Source organism: Momordica charantia (assembly GCF_013281855.1).
Source record: "Momordica charantia cultivar OHB3-1 chromosome 2 unlocalized genomic scaffold, Mcharantia_2.0 BLBB01000002.1, whole genome shotgun sequence".
In the NCBI taxonomy this organism is placed as follows: Eukaryota; Viridiplantae; Streptophyta; class Magnoliopsida; order Cucurbitales; family Cucurbitaceae; genus Momordica; species Momordica charantia.
Genome location: NW_028275160.1, coordinates 3648110 through 3672354, shown reverse-complemented (window position 1 = coordinate 3672354; position 24245 = coordinate 3648110). Strand labels below are relative to the sequence as shown.

The 24245-nt window shown below is 33.6% G+C and overlaps 4 protein-coding genes across 4 annotated transcripts; 3 read left to right on the top strand and 1 right to left on the bottom strand.

The window, feature by feature from the left end:
- The first annotated feature begins 4172 nt into the window (after window positions 1–4172).
- On the top strand, window positions 4173–5862 carry LOC111011006 (rac-like GTP-binding protein RAC2). Its single transcript, XM_022284610.2, has 7 exons — window positions 4173–4500; window positions 4606–4693; window positions 4878–4987; window positions 5082–5145; window positions 5232–5296; window positions 5396–5461; window positions 5641–5862. The coding sequence occupies exons 1-7, from the start codon at window positions 4402–4404 to the stop codon at window positions 5737–5739; spliced, it is 591 nt and encodes a 196-aa protein (XP_022140302.1). The 5' UTR covers window positions 4173–4401; the 3' UTR covers window positions 5740–5862.
- Window positions 5863–7489: 1627 nt separating this feature from the next.
- LOC111011048 (ras-related protein RABA1f) lies at window positions 7490–8712 on the top strand. Its single transcript, XM_022284659.2, has 2 exons — window positions 7490–7909; window positions 7990–8712. Exons 1-2 carry the CDS (start codon window positions 7689–7691, stop codon window positions 8420–8422), a joined length of 654 nt encoding a protein of 217 aa, XP_022140351.1. The 5' UTR covers window positions 7490–7688; the 3' UTR covers window positions 8423–8712.
- A 3464-nt stretch (window positions 8713–12176) lies between these two features.
- Window positions 12177–16747, top strand: LOC111011101 (acyl-coenzyme A oxidase 3, peroxisomal). The gene is made up of 13 exons (XM_022284726.2): window positions 12177–12755; window positions 12967–13084; window positions 13375–13482; window positions 13592–13764; window positions 13866–13965; window positions 14134–14208; window positions 14333–14463; window positions 14960–15095; window positions 15178–15297; window positions 15477–15623; window positions 15702–15806; window positions 15900–16001; window positions 16193–16747. Exons 1-13 carry the CDS (start codon window positions 12301–12303, stop codon window positions 16469–16471), a joined length of 2049 nt encoding a protein of 682 aa, XP_022140418.1. The 5' UTR covers window positions 12177–12300; the 3' UTR covers window positions 16472–16747.
- A 102-nt stretch (window positions 16748–16849) lies between these two features.
- LOC111011102 (transcription factor VOZ1) lies at window positions 16850–20344 on the bottom strand. Its single transcript, XM_022284727.2, has 5 exons — window positions 20079–20344; window positions 19446–19713; window positions 19204–19353; window positions 17916–18492; window positions 16850–17736 (listed from the first exon to the last, which is right to left on the bottom strand). The coding sequence occupies exons 2-5, from the start codon at window positions 19668–19670 to the stop codon at window positions 17225–17227; spliced, it is 1464 nt and encodes a 487-aa protein (XP_022140419.1). The 5' UTR covers window positions 19671–19713; window positions 20079–20344; the 3' UTR covers window positions 16850–17224.
- Between the last annotated feature and the right edge of the window lie 3901 nt (window positions 20345–24245).

The following is a 24245-nucleotide window of genomic DNA, read 5'->3' as shown; positions in this document are numbered from 1 at the left end:
TGTGGTTTTAATAATGAATAAACAAGAGGAGAAGGAGAACCAAATTGGTTTGTGAAATGAAAAGATGCATGGCTATGGCTAAGTTTATATGGTGAAAAAACCAATGGCCTATTCTTAATTATGTTTAAATTAGGGTAATTTTTAGGTAGCTCATTGGAAGGATAAGAAAGTTCTATCTTCATCTAATCTAATATTCTAATATATGTATTAGGTGATAACTTTGTGAAATTAATATATAACAAAGGATTTTATTTTTATTTTTTTACTTCAATAATATGTAGGTGGAGATAAGAATTTGAACTTTGATTTTTGGTTGAGCATATATATTTTAGCCAATTGAATTATAGTTAAATTGACTATATATTATATTTGAAATAGAAAACAACAATTACGTTTTTTCTACCATGTCTTTTTTTATTCCAATTATCTTTAAAAGCTCACGACAATAAAAATATTGTTTAAAAAATGGAGGGGAAGAATCATTAACGAATAAGAAATTATAATTCCCTAATTTTACATTAAACTAGAGCTTTATGGTATTAGAGATCTTGGTCTTTTGAAAACATTAATAAGTCACTCTTATTTATTGAGTTATACATGGATTGGCACAACATCTATATACACGTGCACCCTCTATCACTATAGATTATTAAGTATGGTGATGGTCTTCCTCTAATTTTGTAAATGATCTTAATAGTATGAGACATTATTTAAGACTCTCCATCTTGTCTCCTCTAATTTTGTAAATGATCTTTATAGTATGAGACATTACTTAAGAGATAACTATCTCTTGTTAACTATTTAAAACCTTTTGGTATCTATTTATATTATTATTATTATTAATGAGATGTTCATATAGATGATGAGAGTACTTATGAATCATCCGTGCGCTCCTAGATTTCTCCCAATTTTAAATTTCTGGATTGTTGGTCCATGTTATTACAACAATCTCCCACAAAAAGATTGAGCTTATTGGTAATTTGCTACTAGGATATTAGGTGTGATCGTAACAAAGCCAATCTCGGAAATCAAATTCCTAGTATATAAGCCTTTTGAGAGGAATGGATCACTTTGCATTGCGCAAATGTGACTCGCCCCAATCGAGCTTCGAATTTTCTTCTCCATTGTCGAAATCTGGGTTCTAGCGCCTTGTTGTACCAATAAGTTGTTTTAGAATTTTTTATGACCATAGGTGTAGTATTGCAGCATTGAACCGAGGTATTGAGGTGTTATTTTCACCTTTGCAGGCTGAGCTTCTTGCAATTCGTGATGTATTTGTAGCATTGCAGAACAAATTAATTTTCCTTGCATAAAAATTTTCTTTGATTTCTCTCATGCATTTAATATTCTTATGGAAGAGAGGAATCGCTTATGAAAGAATATTATTGAGTGTTAGAGAATATTATTAAGGGTTGGATATCCATCATTTAGCTTCTTATTTCCATCCCATCTCTTTTAAGCAAACATTATAACAAAAACGTTGTTAATACTTTGTCTTCTTATTTATGGTTGCACTATAATTTTCTCATTATTACCTGTCATGTTTGAAGATGAAAGACTTACGAATGTAGCTAATTTGAGAAAATCTTTATTATTTAATTGATGCGATTTTTACGTTGAAAAGAAAAAAGTGCTTATAAGGTTTTATCAACTTAGTTGAAATTGATAATTTTTAGAGGCACCTATGACCATCTATATGGTAAATGGTTGGATCGTGGTTGAACTAAATATATATCCAACAAGAAGATGATATAATGTATTGTTTTCACACATGACAACGACCACACACACGCAAAAAGATAACTACACGCTTGGAATCAAGGACATGACTATAATAATTGCAGAAATCATATATTTGAATGTTAGAACGGCCCCATTTCCATCATAGTATCAAACTCAAATCACAACCGTCCAATCACTATGAATCCTCTTTAGATTGATTCCCTCCCAAAAGCAGTGGCTGAATCATGATCAAGTTGTGAAATTTGATTGGTTCAATCAAAAGAGTGCACCATAAGACTGATGGCATCAGGCTGTAAATTAAATGGGTTTGTGTGTCACAAAAGTTTGCTTTAATTAAAATGCAAATTATTGGACCCCAATTAACAAACTTTGTTGAATATACATTAATGGAAATGACAATTTGCATATGTGTTTATCTCTAGCTACCAACATCAACACCAACACCCACCCATCAACCCTACTTTCATTCCACATTACCTATGATTTCCCCCCTGATTAATTAATGATTATATGGCTGAAAATTACAGTTTCTTAATAACTTTCATTTGTGATCTAAGTTTTAACCCTAGCTAGTTTTTTAATTTTCTCTCCATGATAGTATCTTCTCTCACATGGATGGAATGAAAGGAAATAATAATAATAATAGTTTTTTTTCTTTTTTTACAACATATGGAGGTGAGAATCGAACTTATAATCTCTTGAGAAAAAAAATTTAAGATCATGAACTTAAAATTTCATGGTAGCAGTCTTCATTTAAAATAGATTCGATTTTTTTTTAATAACATATAATGTTAGGCTTGATTATCAATCTCCTTCCAAGATTATTGATTGATGGTAAGAATCACCTACTAACCACTATTAAATTTTTAACAAATAGAAGTATGTGTGTGTGTATATATATATATATATATATAAGTATTGTTTTTTTTTTTATTATTTTTTTAATACAACAATGGGTGGGGTGGAGATTAGAACTCACCATCTTTTGATAAAAATAAGTGTCTTAATGTTAAGTTAAACTTATTTATTAATTGTTTTTTTATATTAATCTAAAACTATGGTTATTGATTAACATCCCTTTATTTTATAAATTCAACTTTATGTTACTTTTTTATGAACTTTAACTCAGATTTTGAGAGTACCGTTTTGAAAGTAAAATAAAAACTATATAAAAATTTGGCAATAAACTAGCTTTATGTTTTAAAACCTAAACTATTAATAAAATCTGTACTAAAATGAGCCATCATTCTTTTGATTTTCCATTACTTTAACCGCACTTTTGACATCCAAGTAAAGAAATTTAATGAATAAAAAAATATTTTTTTTTTTTAGTTTTTAAAATGTGGCTAGAGTTTTGGAAACGAAAGTAAATTAAACTACAAAAGTTAAAAGAAGAAAGAAAAGTAGAGAAATATAACTTTTAAAAACTGAAAACCAAAATTAAAATGGTTAGAATTCAAAGTTTCAAGGCTCAATTTGCTTATATTTTTTTTGTTATTAAAAAAAAGTTAATTAATAATAAACCTCTTTTTTTTCCTTTGCTTTATATCTTTAATTCAAAGAAATTTGAATCTCAGCTAAATTTCCTACAATTAAAAACAAAACTAGTTTGGAAAACTCTACTTTATACTTAATAAATAAACATATATAAAAAAGTAAGGAAACAAAATAGCAAGCAAGCAATTTAAATTTTTATAAATATAAAAATAATTAGCAAATGAGACACATGATGATTTGTCAATATTTCATCACAATTACAGAGTCACCAATCTTCTACAGATATGATTCAAGACATGGTACAATACATCCTTATAATAAAAATTTAGTTAGAGACACAACCTTAAAATTTTAAATATATCACCTTCATTTTTACAATTATGCAAGAAGAAATTGCACTACATAGCATAAATTTCATATATGTTTTAAAAAATATCACAAATTTTCATTTTCATTTTCTTTTTTCAACCACAACACCACACTAAATTTTCATATGATATTTTACTCTACATTTAACTTTGATTTGAATTATGTATTTATTAAATCATTAAAAATAATTTTCAAAACAGAAAATTTTCGAGATCATCTCTAGATGGCATATGGACCTTCCAAGTTCCAAGCTTAAAGTTATAATTTTTATTTTATTTTTGGTGTAATTAAGCAAATACTTTAGTGTGGTAATTGAATTCTCATCATTTTAATCTCTCCTCGTCCCTCCCTTGTCTAACACTTAACCAACTAACACTCTCACCCAACCCAACAACGCCTTCAATTTCAATTTGGCTGTTTTCTTCTTTGGGGTTTTTGGCCGTCCGCTTAAAGAAACAGAAAGCTTTTGGCAGCAATCAATGGTAAAGTCCAAAAGGGAAAAAATTAACGCACACCCACAAACGCAAAGTGGAAGAAGCTGGAGCCAGACTCCCAGTTTGTTCACATTATTAAATGCCCTTCTCACCCCCCCTCCATTTCTATTCAAATTTCAAACCCAAACCCCACTTCTTCTTCCCTTTTTCTCTCTGCCTCCATACCCTCCTTCCAATTTCAGTTGCTCTTCTTTTACCAATGGAGTCTGGGAAAGCAAAATCAGAGATGTGGGTAATTTTCTGAGAGATTGCAGCAATCGGGCCAAGGGTGGAGGATAAAGAGTAAAGCGTTTCAAAGATGAGTACGGCTCGATTCATCAAGTGCGTCACCGTTGGAGATGGGGCTGTGGGGAAAACTTGCATGCTCATCTCCTACACCAGCAACACATTCCCTACTGTAAGTTTTGGTGTTGTTTTTCTTCTTCATTTTTCGTTGCAGATGGAAGTTGAATTTCGGAGCCTAATTCGACCTCTTCGTTCTGCTGGAAATTCCTTCCTGTAGGACTACGTGCCCACGGTTTTTGATAATTTCAGTGCTAATGTGGTGGTCGACGGCAGCACTGTGAACTTGGGGCTTTGGGACACTGCCGGTGAGAAACTTGACTCTTTTCTCAACTTTTGGATTTGGGTTTCTGTTAGTGAGGACTGTTCGTTGGCTAGGCATTGAGAATTTGGGAATTTCAGTGAATAAAAATTAAGGCAGATTGGTTAATTTCAGTGAATAAAGATAAGCAAACACTTAATTGTTGAGTTGGGGTTATTTTGTAAATGCAGGGCAGGAAGATTACAACAGGCTGAGGCCTCTGAGTTATAGAGGTGCTGATGTGTTTCTGTTGGCCTTTTCTCTAATCAGCAAAGCTAGCTATGAAAATATATCTAAGAAGGTTCATTATTATCATCTGCTGTTTCTCTCTTTCTGTTTTACTGACTTCCAGCTTTTAGAATATCAGGCTCCTAATTTGGTTTCCCAATTCACAGTGGATCCCGGAGCTGCGGCATTACGCCCCGACCGTGCCTATTGTTCTTGTGGGAACCAAACTTGGTAATGACAATTATGTTCAAACACATCAGGGAGAAGAAGATAAACTTGATGGGTTATTTGATGTTTAAAATGGTACTTGTTTGCAGATTTGAGGGATGACAAGCAATTTCTGACTAGCCATCCCGGTGCTACACCGATCACGACTGCGCAGGTATTGCTCGAAAAATTAACCACTTCTAGTTAAGAATTATGGTTTCTAAATTGATGGATCTAATGGGAGAGGGAAATTGTTGATGGCCTTATATGACAGGGTGAAGAACTGAAGAAAGCAATTGGTGCTGCTGTTTACATAGAATGCAGCTCCAAAACTCAGCAGGTAATTATTGAAAGAAAGCAAATATCTGATTTGAAGATGTGTTCAGTTAACAATGTGTCTAATTGTTTACACTCCAGTAAATAGTTATAGGCTAACCTTCAGCTTAAAGACTAAGGCTCTGTAAGTAGCCTAACCAGAGTTGGCTGTTGACACATTTGATCGATTGGTCTGATTTGCAGAATGTAAAGGCTGTGTTTGATGCTGCCATTAAGGCCGTTCTGCAGCCACCGAAACCGAAGAGAAATCGACGAAAGGCCCGAAAATGTGTTTTTCTTTGAGTTGGGGTTTCATGGGCAGATTGTTTCTCTTTCTCCTGTGGCAGACTTGGCCCCTTCTTCTTCCAATTAGTCATTCTGACCTTGCCCATTCTACTTGCTTTTTATATTAATCTTCTTGTTTAATATGAAAGTGCTGATGGTTTTATGCTTACAAAGCAATATATATATATATATATACGTATGAATTGTTCTTTGTGCAACAGATCTTCCTTTGAAAACTGGAAAAGAAAACAATTATCACTTTTGTTGCAAGGGAAAATGAAATATGCTACGAGCGACAATGGAAGCTTTTGATTTTGTTCAAATCTAATGATTCTTGATATAGATTAAGATATTTGAAAACTTAAATTTGACACCAGAAATAATGAGTGATATGATAATTTTATCTTAAACTTTTGAGTTATAATAATTCAACCATCTTAATTCAGTATTAGCCACATATATTTTGATGTTCTTGATTACGATTTGATTTGAAATAATAGTGCAGAAAGAACCAAAGTTCTTCTTTTCAACTTAATTGATAACCATCTTAGCTAAAAATATAAAATAAGTATTGGTGAAAGGGTTGAATTTTTATGAAACTTATACTTTATAAATATTTTTATTTTTTTGGTTCATGAAGAGTTTTTATTATATAGTTGGGTGAAAAATGTTGATTTAATACACCAAATTGGTTGATGGGTCATGGTTGACCTTGTCAAAATGGCAAAATCACAATTACAACTTGCAAGGAATGTCTATTCAATTCCGCCAAGATTTACTTATTCCAAAAAATTGTTAAATAATGAATTAAAATAAAACGAACTCCGTCAAGATTTAACACATTCTAATTTCAACCGTCTCCGTTCACATTCTAATTGCGCAGACTCTTCTAATTCTCTGAAATTTCCTTTCGTGTTTGGGGAGAAAAAAATACCAAAATTTTGCCATTCAAATGTAATGGATTGATTTGAATGTTTTTCTGTAATTTAAAATTTAATTAGTTTTATATTGGAAAATATGATGATTTTAAGGTTTGATTCATCATTTATCGGTATTTGTTATTTCTTTTTAATGTTCTGATAATTCAAAGTAGGCAGGATACGGAACAAATAAATACTTAATTAAAAACTTCAATGCACATTTGGAGAAAATTAAAACTTCTAATAGATTATATGGATATAAACTTTAAAAATGGTTCACATCTTTTTTCTTATTGATAGGAGGGTACATGTAGCTTCTTATCTATAATATCTTGAAATTATGATAGAATTAGAGGGAGTGCAAATAATCTTTATTTTTCTCTTTATATTCTAGTTCAACCGTGCAGATATCTTAATTAATGTTGGAAATGCGGCCAAAGTCATTAACTAAATAGAGAGAAAATCAAGTACCATTCTCTTAACAATTAATTTAGCCATAAATTTGAATGGGGAAATATTAAATTACGCCCAAATTGGGCGATGAAGGTTCAGAAATGACACACGACACATAGATTATAGAATTGGCAGTTGTATTATTATGGAAAGGAAATGTATTGACTTACGGATTAGGTATAGGGGTGGGGAAAAAACGAAAAATGAAATTAAAAAAAGAAATATTAAAGGAAAGGAAAAAGAGAGAAAGAGGAGGAATGGGTCTTTCCAAAAATAAGAATAAAAAAAAGAAAACTTGAGTTAACTATTATTGAAAAAGCCAAACATTTGGAACCTACGATCCATCTGATTGGTAGGCAGAAACAATTGACATGTTTTTAGCAAAACCAAAAAAAAAAAAAGCACAAAGCAAGAAGAAGAAGAAACAAAACGAGGAATAGGATACGGTTTTTGAATTGTCTCTCCTCTCCTCTCCGGCAGCCTCTCCTGTGTCTCTCTCCTCCCTGAGACTGTCGGGATCTCGATCTCACATTTTGATTTTGATTTTGATTATATTAATTTGTAATAATCCAGATCCCATATTCTCCATCGATAATGGGCGCGTACAGAGCGGACGACGATTACGATTACCTGTTCAAGGTGGTCCTGATCGGCGACTCCGGCGTGGGAAAGTCGAATCTGCTGTCCCGTTTCACCCGAAACGAATTCAGCCTGGAGACGAAATCGACGATCGGCGTGGAGTTCGCGACGCGGAGCATTCGCGTGGACGACAAGATCGTGAAGGCCCAGATTTGGGACACGGCGGGGCAAGAAAGGTAAGGGGATTCCGCGGGGGATTGGGGATTGGTAATTTGAGGATTTGAAATTGAGATGGGATTTTTGGGGGACTTGGCAGGTACAGGGCCATAACGAGCGCTTACTACAGGGGGGCGGTGGGGGCGCTGATAGTGTACGACGTGACGCGGCACGTGACGTTCGAGAACGTGGAGAGGTGGCTGAAGGAGCTGCGGGGGCACACGGATCAGAACATAGTGATAATGCTGGTGGGGAACAAGGCGGACTTGCGGCACCTGAGGGCGGTGTCGACGGAGGACGCGCAGGCATTTGCGGAGAGGGAGAGGACGTATTTCATGGAAACCTCGGCGCTGGAATCCTTCAACGTCGAGAATTCCTTCACGGAAGTGCTCACGCAGACCTACCGAGTGGTGAGCAGGAAGATTCTGGACATCGGAGAAGACCCCACCGTCCTCCCCAAGGGACACACCATTGACATCGGATCCAAGGACGATGTCTCCGCCGTCAAGAAGGCCGGTTGCTGTTCTTCATAACTACTACTAATCCTATCCACACCCACCATCGCCATCGCCTCTCTCAAATTTCATTTCACACTTTTTCTTTTCTTTTCTTTTGTGTCGTTGCGCTTTCCTTTTCTTTTTTTTGCTTGTTGGGGAAATTTATTGATGTTCCTTGGAGTGGCATGCCCGTGCAATTCTTCTAGTGCTCTTTTTACTAGGTAGGCTGTACCTATATATCAATTTTATCAAATCCTTAGAACAACAAAATCAAAATGGGAGGAAATGGAAATGTACCAATATATAATATTTTTCAATTTTCATTATTTATTATTCAATCATAAACCTATTGCATATATATAATTTATCTCATGCATCCTGCTGTGTGTTTCCTCTTTCTTTCAACCTTTGTTTTTATGGTTCCAGGAGATCAGTCACGGAATGCCCAAATAAACATTTGTTACATATGATTTTATTGCTCACCTCTTTTTTTCCTATGAGAGTTTGAATCTTTAAAAGAATTAGTAGATTTTATTTGCTAAGTTGATGTTGGCATTTTGATCCCGTACTAAATACAAAAGATGGAAATGTTATCAAATAGGTACTAAATTTCATTCTCTTTTGGTGGAGCATTTGCCTTCTTCTATTAGGTGAGAATTTTTTCTTTTTTTTTGACAAAATAACATTAGTCTTTATTAGATTATAGGTTAAGCAAAAGTTTTAGTTATGAATTTGTAAGCTTTGTATCTAATGGATTCCTCAAATTCAAAAGTATTTAATATGTTTTTAAATTTTAAATTTTGTGTTTAATCGCCCTTAAATTTTAAAATGTCTCTAATTTTAATTTTGTATCTCATAGAACTCCAACCTTTTAATTTCGTACCTAATTAGTTCTTTTAAAAAAATGTCTAATAAATTAGAAACTTAGTTGACACAAAATTGAAATTTCAAATACTCAATGAAACCGTAAAATTGAAAAATTGAAAGTCACAATTAAAGTTCTGAAACCTATTAGAGATGAAATAAAAAATTCAAAGACTGTACATCAGACAAAATTGAAAGGTTCTAGAGTTTTAGTGGACACTTTTAAAATTTTCAAAGACCTATTAAACTTGAAATTAAAATTATAAAGATTTATTAGATACAAAATTCAAAGTTTAAATATATAATATAGAGTTTACTTAAATTGGGGAATTCAGTTTTAGAAATCTAAAACTAAACTTATAATTTAATCTATATTATATATGCAGCACGCCTGAACCTCGACGAGCTTTCTTTATTTAACGATACACGATCCAGAGTTCATCTCAAAACTATTGCCACACAGATTCAATGTACGATTTCGTTTGGTGGCACGCATTTCAGATCAATGGTTGTACTTTTTTATTGACAATCGAATGGTTGAGATTCATTGAAGAAATATCTTTGATGTGGAGCCCATATGAAAATCTTGGTTGGCCGGATTTGATGCCCCAAAAGCAAAATTGTGTTTCCTCGATAGCAAGAATAAAGATAAAACATATTGAGTTCTTAATCTACATAATTAACGACAAATTTCTTAGTAAAATATATTTTTGGTACTAAGATTTATACTTGATTTTTATTTGATTCTTGAGTTTTAAAAACCATAATTTTTTTTCTCTAACTTTTAAATTTAGTTTCATTTTTTGAAGTTTAAAAAGTAACCGTTTTTAATAGGTCCACAAGATTCGAATTATTAGTTCCTAATAGCTAAGTGTCTGAACTAGTTGATCCTCTAACAGAATAATGAACAATAACTAAGATTGTTATTATTATTATTTTAGAAAAGCAATACCTAACATTTGTTGATTATACGATGTATATATTTTATTATTCTATCTTTTACCTAAGTGATATTTTACTCTCATCTCCTTCTCCCATCACTTCTCTTTTCCTTTCTTTCTTCCACCCTTCCCAAGTTCCAACACCACCACAACCCTTCTTATTTGTTCATCTCTAGTTTAACATTCAAATTAACTAGGTCTATCAAAGGCGCAACAATCTTGGTTGGATTGTTCATAATTTGCAAGATGAATCAAGTTTAGCAAGTAGTCGTCTGATCGTTCAAAAGCAAGACATCAAAATCATTGAAGCTATGATCGACCATCTGCAAAGGATATCAATCAATTAAAATGGAGAAGAATATATGTCAATTTTTTTTAGAATTAGATTGCGTACATGTCATAAATCTCTTGAATGATAAAGAAGCTGACCTTATAGAGATCCATTGGGTTATTGAAGAAATTGTTATGCTCGGTTAACAAGGTCTAATTTACAATGCAAATTAGTAAGGCTTGTCGGCAACCAACTAGATTCATTAACATTCGTATTTAGTCATTTGAGAGATCTCTCATTGTTCAGTCAACATATTAACTGCTACTTCATCCCTTCAGATCAATTAATAATCAACTCAACTCATTAATTAATTAGAGATCAAATTCAATCTTTAATGACCAATTAAAAACTAAATTCAAATTTCATGACAAAACATGTCATTTTTTAAACTAATGATCAAATAGAAATTAAATTTAAATCTCAAGGACCAAAAGCGATGATTTTCTAACTTGTTCACAGATATTCTTTATTTCCATGGACAACCGCTTTCTTTACCCTCTTATATTTATGAGTTTGTCCATGGATTTTGTATCATACCTCTCTTCTTTTCTATAAATTGTTTTCAAATTAAATTTTATTAAAATTAATTAATTTAAATTAGTTAAAATATTTAAATTAAATTTGTAATTAATAAAACAACATTAAAATTTTACTAATAATGTACTAACCTAATTATTCTATTTTAATAAATTAATTTATTAATGTATATACTTAATTTTTTCTTATAAAAATGTAATAAATTGGTACAATAAAATGGATAAAAGTGATTAGTTTTTTTAAACACATTTCTTTTATTATAATTATTTAAGATTGATTGTTAAATAAAATCAATAACATAAATTTAGATTTATTATTTATAATATATTTACCTTGGAGTCAAACTTAATTTAAAATATAATTACTTAAAATGATTTTAAATATTTTCACTTAATAAAGATAAATTAACCAATGTAAATTAATTATTAAAAAATAATTTTAAAAGCTTTATACACATATATAATTTTGCTATATATATATATATTAAATCAACAATCTAAACTTAGATATATTATTTATAATATATTTACCCATGAGTAAAACTTGGATTAAAACATGGTATGCTCAAGTTTACATCAATTACTTCCTAAAAAAAATTACTTCCTCATTAAATTTTGAAAGCTTTTTTCAACCTACTCCCAAGTCCTACCTACCCATATTGTCATAACAACAATATTTAAGAAAGGCGCAGAGTCTATAAAACAATTTAGTATATTAATTAAAATATGTAAAAAATGGAAAGAGCATTTACGTCAGTAGTAACTAGTAATTGAAAATTTATAATTTTCTGTAAAAAATTTCTAATTATAGGATGCCACGTCATTTAATAGAAGCAGAGTTCATTATTACACGTATGTCGAGAAAAAAAACCTTATCTGATTAACTAAACAAATATATATATATTTATTGGTTGACTACTGCCACTGCGAGGATCCGAAGAATACGATTTTCCTTTTTGCGAAACGACGCCATTTTGTACCTCCTCCGCACCCCATGCGCTCGCAGGCTGGACCTTGCAAGTAGGCCCCATCTTTTTGATTAATTTCTAAACAAATGAGAATGACCACGTGACTGCACCACTCGCCACCGCTTTTATGAACCGGCGCGTAGCCCATACTCTCTCCTGCATCCCCATTCCCAATGGCGTTCGATGGTTGATCTGTTGTAAATGTAATGCGATAGCACCATTGACACAAACGTTAGTTGATTTTCGCCATTTTTCGATTCTTTCTGTCTCTGTAATGGACCGCGCTTCCTGGAGAACCCTGGTGCTTTCCAACCATCTTCTACAGCATCAATCGTCTTCAACCCTTACCCCCAATCCATGTCTCCAATTCTCCCCGCCAGAGCTGTCCGAATGCTTCTCCTTCGACATCAAACAGATGCGGAACCTCTTGGACGCTCACAATCTTCCCGACCGGGACTGGGTCTTCGGCTTGATGGTGCAGAGCAAGCTGTTCAATCCTGTTCAATCCGCTGGCAGAGTCTTCGTTTCGCCTGATTATAACCAGTCCATGGAGCAGCAGAGGGAGATGACCATGAAACGAATTCAGTATCTGTTGGATAATGGCGTTTTTAGAGGCTGGCTTACTGATAATGGAATTGAAGATGCGTGGAGGAAGTTTGCCGTGTTTGAGGCAATTGGGATTTATGATCACTCTCTAGCTATTAAACTTGGAGTTCATATCTTCCTATGGTACGTTGCCATATATGTGATCAGAGTCGGACTGAATATGTTTTTCATTCTTGCTAAGATCTCAAGATCCTTGTTTAATGCTCTGTCAAATCCTAATTCCAGTTCGTGTCCAATTATGTCATACTGGTTACCCTTTTCTCTTGTGCTAAAATTTATAGTTCTATTGAAATTCATTGCTGCAACTCTTTCTTCTCATGTATTTCATTTGCAGGGGTGGAGCTATACAATTCTTTGGCACAAAGCGTCATCATGACAAATGGTTAAGGGACACGGAAAATTATGCGATCAAGGGTTGCTTCGCAATGTCCGAGCTCGGTCATGGAAGTAATGTATGTGAAGATTGTTCCATAATATACGTTAAGTCGCTTGGCGTTTTTTTTTTGTTTTCTAATTCTCCTTTTAAATTAGCAACAGTAACTTCATACGTAAAAAGATTTAGGTTCAAGGAATTGAAGCAGTGACTGATTCTGTTTTCTAATTCTCCTTTTAAGTTAGCAACAGTAACTTCATATGTAAAAAAATTTTGGTTCGAGGAATTGAAACAGCGACTACATATGATTCTGTTTTCTAATTCTCCTTTTAAGTTAACAACAGTAACTTCATATGTATAAAAATTTAGGTTCGAGGAATTGAAACGGTGACTACATATGATTCAAGCTCTGGAGAATTTGTTATTAATACTCCCTGTGAGTCAGCTCAGAAGTACTGGATTGGCGGGGCAGCCAAGGTAAAAGAAATGTTTTAGCCTCTAATTTCTCAATCATTGTTATCTCGTGAGCCAATGAAATTCTGTTTCAGCCTCGCCTTTCCTGATATGTTCTTCAATTAATCTTTAGCATGCAACACATGCTATAGTCTTTTCGCAGCTCGACATAAATGGGAAACGTGAAGGTGTCCATGCTTTTATAGCCCAGATCAGGGATGCGGATGGTAATGTCTGTCCATACATACGTATAGCGGATTGTGGCCATAAACTTGGTTTGAATGGTGTTGATAATGGTCGGATCTGGTAAGTACCTTATACTTTTGATTGATTATAATATAGGTTTTGTTCAATTACTGGAAAAATCAAATTCTGTTCTACAATTAGCAGATTGATAAATGCTTCAGGTTTGATAATTTGAGAATCCCAAGAGAGAATTTGTTGAATTCAGTAGCTGATGTATCACCAGAAGGGAAATATCTGAGTGCCACAGAAGACCCAGACAAGGTCAATTTTCCTGATTATTTTGTGTGCATGTATATATGTATGTGTTTGTGTGCATGTATATATGTATAAATGTATGTAATTTTCCCTTGTGACAGAAATATACCTTAATTTTGATACCATTAGTTGAAATAGTTCTGTGTAGATGATTCTTTTACTACATTGTTTCAGAGGTTTGCGGCATTTATGGCACCTTTGACATCTGGTCGTGTAACCATTTCAGTTGCTGCAATCTATTCTGCAAAGGTTGTTACTTGCTTATGGATAACCTTTCATTTGTCGATTTTGTTGGATCTGGAACTGCATATAACTCCTCTAGATTTTATAGACGTTCCGTTTACTCATAAATATCACATCACTTTGTTGCCAGGTTGGTTTAGCAATTGCTATAAGATACTCATTAACAAGGAGAGCCTTCTCACTTACACCAAATGGGCCTGAAATCCAATTACTAGACTACCCTAGCCACCAAAAGCGATTGTTGCCTCTCCTTGCCAAGACGTAAGTCTTTAAAACTCTAGTTCTGTTGTATCTGTAATCTTATTCTTCGTAACATCTGTTAAGTTTCTTTTTTTTTTTTTTCCTTCTTTTGGTTTTAGTGGAGGGTAAGTTTACTTGACTTCATCTTTTCCATACATGATTTGAATAGTCAGTCTCGGGCTTGGAGTGAATGCTCCATGTTTTGAACATCTACTAGACATTGAAACCATGGACTGAAACATTCATGTGCTTGTTGTAGCTTCTATTCCATTTGGAGAGAAGTTAGAAAATGTGTTGTTACTAATTTTTTGAATACCAAATATGATTCTGTTATATACTGGTGGACTCTAGGAAATTGCTAGCATATGAATAGTTTACCTATTTTGCAGTTAAAAGTATTCATGATTTAGTGCCTGAATGTATAGGTCTAATCCCCTCGGTAGCAACCATTTTGCAATTAGGCAAGCATCTTAGTTGCTTTGTTGACATGAGGATGTGAATGATGTTACTTGTGCAGATATGCAATGACTTTTGCTGGAAATGAATTGAAAAGGATCTATTTGAAGAGAACACCTGAATCCATCAAAACAATCCATGTTGTTTCAAGTGCATTTAAGGCAACCTTTACCTGGCATAATATGAGAACACTTCAGGTCAGGATTTGCATTTGTTATTGCCTTTGGATATCCAAAAGGTAGAGGATATTGATATCACATTTTATTATTTGTGTACAAGGAATGTCGTGAAGCATGCGGCGGCCAAGGCCTGAAGACTGAAAATCGAGTCGGCCATTTGCAGAGTGAATTTGATGTTCAGTCTACCTTTGAAGGTGACAATAATGTCCTAATGCAGCAGGTAAGTAGCTTACATCACATTACTTGCAATCCAAACAAAAATGTCAGCATTAAGAATATTCAGAAAGTTCAGTGTTGAAGCTCTACTGACTGTAGATACAGCAGACATAAATCATCAAGATTTTATTCAAGTTGTCTACTTAAACCTGTGGGATTAGGAGGTTGGGTTACTAATTTCAGGTGAGCAAGGCACTCCTTGCTGAGTACATAGCAGCTAAGAAAAGAAACAAGCCATTTAAAGGGTTGGGATTAGAACACATGAATGAGGCTTGCCCTGTCATTCCTTCGAAGCTTACGGGTCCTACCCTTCGGAGCTGTCAATTCCAGGTAACATTATCATTATTTTCCCTGATTAGTGAAATCAAATTTTAAAACTTTTTATTTTTGCAACTTGTCCCGCACCAGACTGATGCCTTTTGCTTAAGAGAGCGAGATCTATTAAATCGTTTAGCCGCTGAAGTATCTCAATATGAAGCACGGGGTGATAGCAAAGAATATGCCTTCATTCAGGTGAGATTCTTTGCTTCTTATTTACTGGCTTGCCATGAATTTATCTTTAATTATTCGACCCTCTAATCTTCGTTATCCTTTCTGGTGTTCTAGAGCTTTCTGCTTGCGGAAGACTTGGGTAGAGCTTTCTCTGAAAGAGCCATATTGCAATCTTTTATCGACGTTGAAGATAGTCTACCTTCCGGTACAATAAAGGTAAAATTTAGTTATTGTTTCACTCATTCTCCATTTTCACTGCATATTTATCTGCATGCTTTTTCATACCCAAAAACAAGAATCTGGTTAAATTCTCTCTCGATTTATACTTTCTACGATGGGTATGTGTATACTTAGCAGGAGGTTAATCAAGTTGCCTAATATAAACATATATATGGTTTCTCCAACAGAATGTTTTAGGTCTTCTGAGATCCATGTATGCCTTGATCTGCTTGGAGGAAGATGCTTCCTTCCTCCGGTATGGTTATTTATCATCAGAAAATGTAGCTGCCGTAAGGCAGGAAGTGAAGAAATTATGCAGCGAAATACGACCTCATGCTCTAGCACTGGTCAGCTCCTTCGGCATACCCGACGCTTTCCTGGCCCCTATAGCATATAACTGGGTGGATTCCAATTCTTGGTCTTCAGTGCAGCAAAAGGAAGGCGCCATTGCAGTTGGCCGTTCATGATAAGCATTCTCCATATTGTATCATTTGCTCAAACTAGGAGCACTTGGTAAGGGGGTTTACATATACAGCCGATTCAGATGGGGATTTCCAAACATTGCAAATTGTAATTTTACTTTTTAAAGCCAACTCACTTTCCCTTGAATAAGGCTTACATTACCAGTTTATTCTCTCCATTATTCATAATTTAGCTTATTTAGATAGGGCAAGACATTGTATTGGCCAACATTGCTGCAAAGAGAGAGACTGGAGAGTGGGAAAGCATAATATTTTCATCCACATCAATTCTTATGTAAATTATGTTTACAATTCAAGGAATCAGAAAAAACAGGCCATGCAAAATGCTATCAGTGTTTCTGATGTGCAAATAATGCAAACAGCTAAAGCATGAAATGTCGACTGATATACAATTTTAGCGACTTACAGTTACCATTCAGACTCTCGGACTATTAAACACAAACATATACATCGCTCCTATAACTTGGAAACAGGTATTCCCCTGCATATTGAATGAAACTCCAAAGAACCCCTCTAGAATAACCAGCATTCAGAATCTCCCCTTATACAAAAAAAAGGGGGTTGAAATGCCATGGATCACCAGACAATGAGTCGAATAATATATCAACATAAAGCAGCAACTTTGAGACTAAAACTGACTAATCATGCGAAGGAGAGGGAAAAAAAGAAACAGCTGCAGGAAAGACTCCTATGTGTGTCATTTTAAGAATCGGTTGATCAGTTAGTGTGCTGAGTACATTATGCATTTTTCCCAGGATTGTATACTGAAGTTGAAGGCGTGTTCTGATGATGCGGAGCGAGGTTTATATTTACAGTATCGGTCTTAATATTAGCCTTCGTTGTACCTTTAACTGATTGTCCAAGCTCAACAGGCCCCTCTGCAGTAAGCCTTCCCATCTTCTTCTGCAGATCAGCCAGAGGATCAGCTATCAGTTTCCCCTTCGGACTCTTCTTTGCATCAGCATGCTTGAGTTCCAGCCTATATAATGCAAATGAATCGTAATTGCTGATATCATATTCGTACAAATGCCATTCAAGAGAGCTTGATGGCTGTGGATCCATGTAATAGGACTTCTTCTGTCCACCGAATTCCTTCATCACCAGCTTCCTTGATTCATGCCAACCACGGCCTTTATAATCCGGCAATGACCTCTGCTTTCTATTGCCACTCTCAAAAGCCCGTCTAGGCTTGTCAAAATAGAGCCATTCCCTGATTGTTTCACCCTTGAGTAATGAAATATCAAAAAGCTCTGCAACAATGGGAAAGAACCACTATGATAGAACCATAGACCACGAGCCAATTTATCCAACTTTCTTTGGCAGAATAAAGAGAATACGCAATGGAAATGGGTAATAACAAGAAACAAAACAACAAATGAAAAATTACACCGGGAAATAGAAAAAAGTTATAAGCAACATAAAAGCTTACCAGGAGCATTCCATGGAGATTTCCTTGTTGCAGCACCATCACATATAGGTATTCCAACTTCTTTGGCTTGCGTCTTTGCACGAAGAGCAGTAAACAGTGGACCATCCTTTAAACCAATGCCCCCAGGGCGCAATACTGGAGTCATTCCTGGAAGGCCTTCATTTATTGCAAGAATAGAATGACAGCTACTGCAATAGTCCTGACACCATTTAGATCCTTCAGCAGGTCTGAAACAGTCCCAGAGAGCACATATTGGCCCCATAAAAGCAGATGGTGGGGGTGAGATATTTGGGAGAATGCTGGGCTTTGTGTCCTGGCTAAAGTCTCCAGCATCATACGTCCCAATAAGAACCCCATAGTCGAACTCTTCATGTGAATCCAATATATGGCAATCCAAGGTAGACGTATCATCCTTACCTGCCACTGTGTTGTGCTTAAAGTTTTGATATAATTTGAAATCTTGACAATTAGATTGAGTAGCTATGTCTGTGTCTGATTTGTAAAGTGAATAATTCTGTAGAAGAGGAGTAGAGACTTTGAACTCTTCAAATTCAGGAAAACTATGCTGTTGGAGCTCCTGAATAGCAAAACCATCAACCGTCTCAATGTTTATTTTAATTGTCTGAATATTCAAAAACTAAGACCATTCCAATGCTCCTTTTTGCCATGCATATTAGAATACAACATATATTATACATTATAGGGATGGCAGAACCAAATGCTCAAAGTCTCAAATAACAGACTTATATGTACCATGGTAAATTGGTAAATTCGATGTAAGCTCTAAGCCTCAAACCTCACAAGTAAAATTGTTGGATACTTGCATCACAAATGGAGAGCGAATAACAACTAAGCCAGACACTCGAAGATGCTGGTTTGTAGACATGGGTCCCAATGGAAACCAGCTAGTTTCAAGCAAATGGCTTAAAATAGGAAACATTAAACAATTGAGGTATCTGCAGCAGTCAATACAATTTCATTAAATGGTCAAGAAGCTGTGTTCAATTTTTCTAATCGGCTATACTACACTTTTCGGTTTCTTCTTAACATTATACAAGATACAACTATTTTCCTGGATTGGATCAAGAAGGATTCTACACCCACCAGCATGCAAAACAATATAAAGAAAGAACGATTTAAGAAATACATTGTATAGATTACAATACTGAAAGAACATATCAGGGTAGGGAGAAATTAGACCGAAGAGACCAGAAAATATCTGATTTAGCCAATGAAACATGGCATTCAACAAAAAGTATGGAAAAAACTGAGAGATAAAAGGGCCTACCTGCTGAAAATCAGATGGATTGCTGGCAAGAACACTATGGAGATCAGGCTCAGCCTTTGGTTCAGCCAATGTACTAGTTGCATCATCTTGCTCATCACATTGCTCTAGTAGACGGGCCAGATCTTGCGAGAATGATCCAAGACTGCCCTCCTAATTACATGCGTAGAACTAGAAACATTTAGATAACAAAATATACAGATGGAATAGAAAAACGCCCTTTGCAAAAAATTAAAGGAACCTACAACAAATGAAGAGGCAGGTGATGGTTCAGTGAGCTCAGCATTCCACTCCCGGAGCATCTGATGCACTTGCTCCTCAAGAACAGCAATGTCAGAAGTGCGACTCTCCTTCCTTGCAGATTGAAGGCTGGTGAATATCCCTTGAAGGTCATTAACTCGGTTCTTTGCTTTTTCCTTCAAAATCTGATGAGAAGTAGACTGGCATTTACTCTTCAAACCCTTCGGCATTGATCCCTCTCTTTTCCACCACCAAGATTACCTTTAGCAGAAACTGGAAGAAGAAAAGAAGAAATCACAAGATGACATTAAGGGTCTTCAAAACAAATATTGTTTTGATATTGCCGTTGCATATTGTTCTACTCCCTCTTACTCACAGTTGAGAAAAACAAGTAAATTGTATTCACTGTACGGACCATGGGGGTGATCACAATGTCCCCAGAAGCTAATTCATCTTGACCTAGGTCTCTACTAAAAATTTCCGCGTAAAAGTTTGATAAATTGAATATTTTCATACAATCTTCCAATTTATCCTAATCTTAGCCACCGAATCCCAGTAAGAGGTAGAAAAATTCAGCCCCATTTAAGTATCGAAAACCCAAACGAAAGACAAGACAGTGGTAAACATAGAATTATTACCCGCCAAATTTCAGAATTTTTGGCTCGAAATCAGGGGAAATCTTCGATGAAGGAAATAGATTACTGGGTCAATCTTTTCCTTAGAGAAGAAATCAGTTTCTCTTTCGCTCTTCGTTCACAGCTTTAGGGTCAGACTAATTCCCAACAATTCGATGTTGACGAACTTGGAGACACGATTTTACTTCTCAAACTAATTCTCTTACACGGCATCTCGTCGGTTTTTCTTTTCAATTTTTCTGAAGAATGAGCCAGATGAGGGCAATAACTTTTGGGAATTGTGTCCATTCCGAGGCTATTTTTCAATAATTACTAAATCCACACTTTTTCATTATACCTATTTAACCCATAAATTCATATCTCGGGCTAAAATATTAGAGGAAGTCACACTTTTGCATATTATTAAACTTGAAAAAGGAAAAGAACATGCTTAAAAAATCAAACGTTTCAATGATTTATGAAATCTAAAAATTATATTATTTTAAATTAAATAAATTATCATTTTAACTTTATATTACAGTTGTTGTAAAAAAAAAAACTTATATTATAGTTTATATGAAAATAATATTTATCTCTCTAAAAATTCAGTGTTTGAATCCTCCCCTTTATTTACCTTCATTATTCTAAACAAAATTCAAATTACTCTCTCCAAAAAGAAAGTAAAAACAAAATAAAATCCAAACTAACAGCAAACTAAGAAATATTTACCTTCCTTGTTCCAAAAAAAATTCAAATTACTCTCTCCAAAAAGAAAATAAAAACAAAATAAAATCCAAATTAGAGACATGAGGGCAAACTAAGAAAGATTGTAAACTATATTTTTCTAAGTGAGGATAAATAAGTCAATTAACATCGTAGGGGTAGGAAAGATATAAGAAATCGTAGGAAAGATTTTATTTGTCTATTTTTGTCGACAATTTATATTAAGTAAAGTAACTAGTCAAAATATTTTTAAAGTTCCAACAATAATAGAAAAGTCAGTTGAAAAAGGTTATATTAAAAACATAGGAAAAATAAAATAAAATAAAATAAACAAATGTTAATAATTACCTTAATAAACATTTAAGCTAATATCATAAATAAATAAGTTGAGAACAAAATAAGGCACTATTCAAGTAGAATAGAAGAAAAATATCATAAAAAAGGAATGGAAGAAAGGTGTTGAGATTTTGGCTTAATTTCTCTTGAATCTCCTTTCATTTATTTCACTTGTTCTTCGTAATAATGGGCATCTATAATATCATACTAATGTTTATAATAATTCATTATTATTTTCAAGTTAATATATTTTCCATTGCTGGTATAAAGTACTGAAAAACGCATATTAAAAAAAAAAAAAAAAAAAAAAAAAGCTACCAAGTACCAACTCAAATTTTGTATAAATATATTTTGGAAAAAGAAATGAGATGTTTTGGACCGGAGGAAGATGAAATCCAGTTGGGCCAACCTATTTTGCTAGCTCTTGGTCCGTTGGCGTTGGCCCAACTATATAATATTAGCAGAAATTCTCTCCATAACTTGTATTTTAAAAATTGTTTACTTTTGAGAATATTAACAAATTTGTTCTTCAAAACTGAAAAGTAGATTCCCTAGAATAATTTGCTACAATATGATTTTTATGCTCTTTATAATTTATAAAGATAGGGTTATACATATTTGGTATACAACCATATCTGACAATTAAATTTTACTTTTGTGCCAACTTGAGCATACTTCGATTAATAAGGTACCTATTTTCGACTAAAAGAGAGTGAATTCTAATCTCTACCTTCAAATGTTATATTAAAAAAATCTAATCACTCAAAATTGTAACTTTCATTTTTTTCCCTAAAACTTCAATATCTCACCTCACATTTATTAACTGGAAAAAGAAATGGTAAAAGGAAGATAGTGAAATACTTTTAAAGGTTGTTTTTTTAGTAATATCATTACAATTATAGAGAAGATAATGTGATATTTTGTCCATCGATATCTTAACCGTCGAATTATATTCAAATTGATAATTTTTTGAAATTTATTATTCACTCAAATTTGGACATGAACAAAAAAGTTAATAATATTCTAACAACTTAAACCTACTTTCACAAGCTACCTCATACACATTGATTGTTTGATCAACAATTTGACCAAATCTGTGTAAGCTCAACTCAGTCAGAAGCTGGATTGATCGATGAGATGAGTAGCTGAAAAGTGTAGGAGAAACCTGAAAAGTAGAAAATAGCTCCGTCGTGCAAGTTAGTGAGTGGTCTGAGTTATATTTGAGAGAGTGTAATTTCGTGTACCTGGGAATTAGATGGGAGGTCTCTATTTATAGGCAGAGCTTTCGACAGGACGTTTGACAGGCTTCCAACAACTCCTTGGCGTTTTGGAAATCACGGCATGTTGTCGTGGAATATGTCGGAGAGTCATTCCTAATGGAGTGTCCTTTGATCGACACAACTGGTGAATCAGGTTGCCGAAGTGAAAGATGGTAACTCGACTCGGCTTGCATTCCAAGCGACTGAGGTGAGAGAAAAGTCAGCTCGGGCTTAGAGATGGGACCTAAGGAAAGAATCCTCCCACGTATTATTTTCTAGGTTGATTCTTCATTGTTATCTTATCAGGAATTGTCACGTGATCAGTGAGAAATCACCTTCAACTCTAGGTATTTTCTCCCGATTAATGGAAAGTTAAAAAGAAAATGAAAATTTTATTGATTGAAATAAATCAAAAGATAAATCCCAAGTAATTTAATTACAATTAAGAGTATATTTTGGTAAATAAATTTGCGTACGTTCGTTCTATTACACTAAAATCAAACCAACTTTGGAAAGTATTATAGAACTCTCACCTAATATAAACAGTATTAGAATTTTATGTTAGACTTAAATTTGTATTAAAATAATTTCGAACATGTCTTACATACCTTTCTTCATGACTCTATTAGGCCGTGGGTCTGTCTCTACATGGAACCCATATATATATACAGACAAAGTCCATCGGAGCAAATTATTACTTCTCTAAGAAATGGTTTACAAAAATTGTCTTCCATTTGACAAACTATTTTTTAAAATGTAATTAATTACCTGTTTAAATAATTATTTTAATATTATTTGAAGTTTATTATACATGTTAAGGATCTTACATTAGAAAAAAAAATATTATAAATATTTATAATAGACATGGACTACTTTAATCATTAATTGATTTTGAGATAAAATCTATAAATATTGACACGCTACCAAAGTTTAAAAGGAAAAAAAAAATCAAACCAACGTTTGATCTCTATGAATATTGATATACCTCAGATTCGTAATTATTCTATTCAGTTATAAATTATTATTATTTTTTAAATATAACAATATACCATTAGAATGGCAAAAATATGAAACTCAAAACATGTGATATATAGATCATAATGTTACTTATGCCCTTAACCATTAACTAATCTAATCTATATATTCATCGAACGATTTGTCCCACAACCTTTAATTTGCTCTCATTGTATGTATAATTGAAACTTGATCACTCAAAAACAAAATTTTGGGTTCGTCCAATGTTCATAATCATTAGAGTTTGAAATGGTTCTTTACTTGGTGAGTGACACATTTTTGTCTAACACTTTATCTACTTTAAAAATAAAGGAAAAAACTAGGCTATTAAGGAGGAACTTTCTCCTTAATGACAACTCATTATATTTTTTAATTTTTTAAAATTTTATTTTTCTTTTTTATTTTAATTATCAAATATTTAATGGTGTTAAAAGGGGAGCTTAAAAATAAAAACATGTCCACGTTAGCCAAATTGGCAACCTACCAATTGTAGGTCTTATTTTCTTTACAAAGCGAAAGTTTCTTTCTTTATTCATTTATTTATATTAGTTGTTTTTTTTTTCTTATTACTAAGGCAATAAACTGAATTACTTTTTTAACGGAACAAAAGGGAGAACTAAAGTGATTTACTTAATACTAAAAAAAAAAAGAAAATGCCCATGATCTGGCATGCACTATTTATCAATTGAAAATTTTTATTAAAAAACGATTAAGTATAGACAATAATGTAGGCTAATGATCACTCCCATAATCTTCATACATTTTGCTGAAAAAGGACAAATTTGAATATATATATTAACAACTCCCATTTACGTTGCCTTTATAAGCAACATTTGGTGTCAAATCGTTTACAGAAAAA

What these genes read in the sequence shown, in the direction of transcription:
- LOC111011006 (XM_022284610.2), top strand. Translation starts at nt 4,402, where the DNA reads ATGAGTACGGCTCGATTCATCAAGTGCGTCACCGTTGGAGATGGGGCT. An exon ending in ATGAAAATATATCTAAGAAG is followed by an intron (nt 4,988 to 5,081) that starts GTTCATTATTAT and finishes CCCAATTCACAG; the next exon opens with TGGATCCCGGAGCTGCGGCA. An exon ending in TCTTGTGGGAACCAAACTTG is followed by an intron (nt 5,146 to 5,231) that starts GTAATGACAATT and finishes ACTTGTTTGCAG; the next exon opens with ATTTGAGGGATGACAAGCAA.
- LOC111011048 (XM_022284659.2), top strand. Translation starts at nt 7,689, where the DNA reads ATGGGCGCGTACAGAGCGGACGACGATTACGATTACCTGTTCAAGGTG. An exon ending in GACACGGCGGGGCAAGAAAG is followed by an intron (nt 7,910 to 7,989) that starts GTAAGGGGATTC and finishes GGGACTTGGCAG; the next exon opens with GTACAGGGCCATAACGAGCG.
- LOC111011101 (XM_022284726.2), top strand. Translation starts at nt 12,301, where the DNA reads ATGGACCGCGCTTCCTGGAGAACCCTGGTGCTTTCCAACCATCTTCTA. An exon ending in GGAGTTCATATCTTCCTATG is followed by an intron (nt 12,756 to 12,966) that starts GTACGTTGCCAT and finishes TTTCATTTGCAG; the next exon opens with GGGTGGAGCTATACAATTCT. An exon ending in ATAATATGAGAACACTTCAG is followed by an intron (nt 15,096 to 15,177) that starts GTCAGGATTTGC and finishes TTTGTGTACAAG; the next exon opens with GAATGTCGTGAAGCATGCGG.
- LOC111011102 (XM_022284727.2), bottom strand. Translation starts at nt 19,670, where the DNA reads ATGCCGAAGGGTTTGAAGAGTAAATGCCAGTCTACTTCTCATCAGATT. An exon ending in CACCTGCCTCTTCATTTGTT is followed by an intron (nt 19,354 to 19,445) that starts GTAGGTTCCTTT and finishes GCATGTAATTAG; the next exon opens with GAGGGCAGTCTTGGATCATT. An exon ending in ATCCATCTGATTTTCAGCAG is followed by an intron (nt 18,493 to 19,203) that starts GTAGGCCCTTTT and finishes TTTGCTATTCAG; the next exon opens with GAGCTCCAACAGCATAGTTT.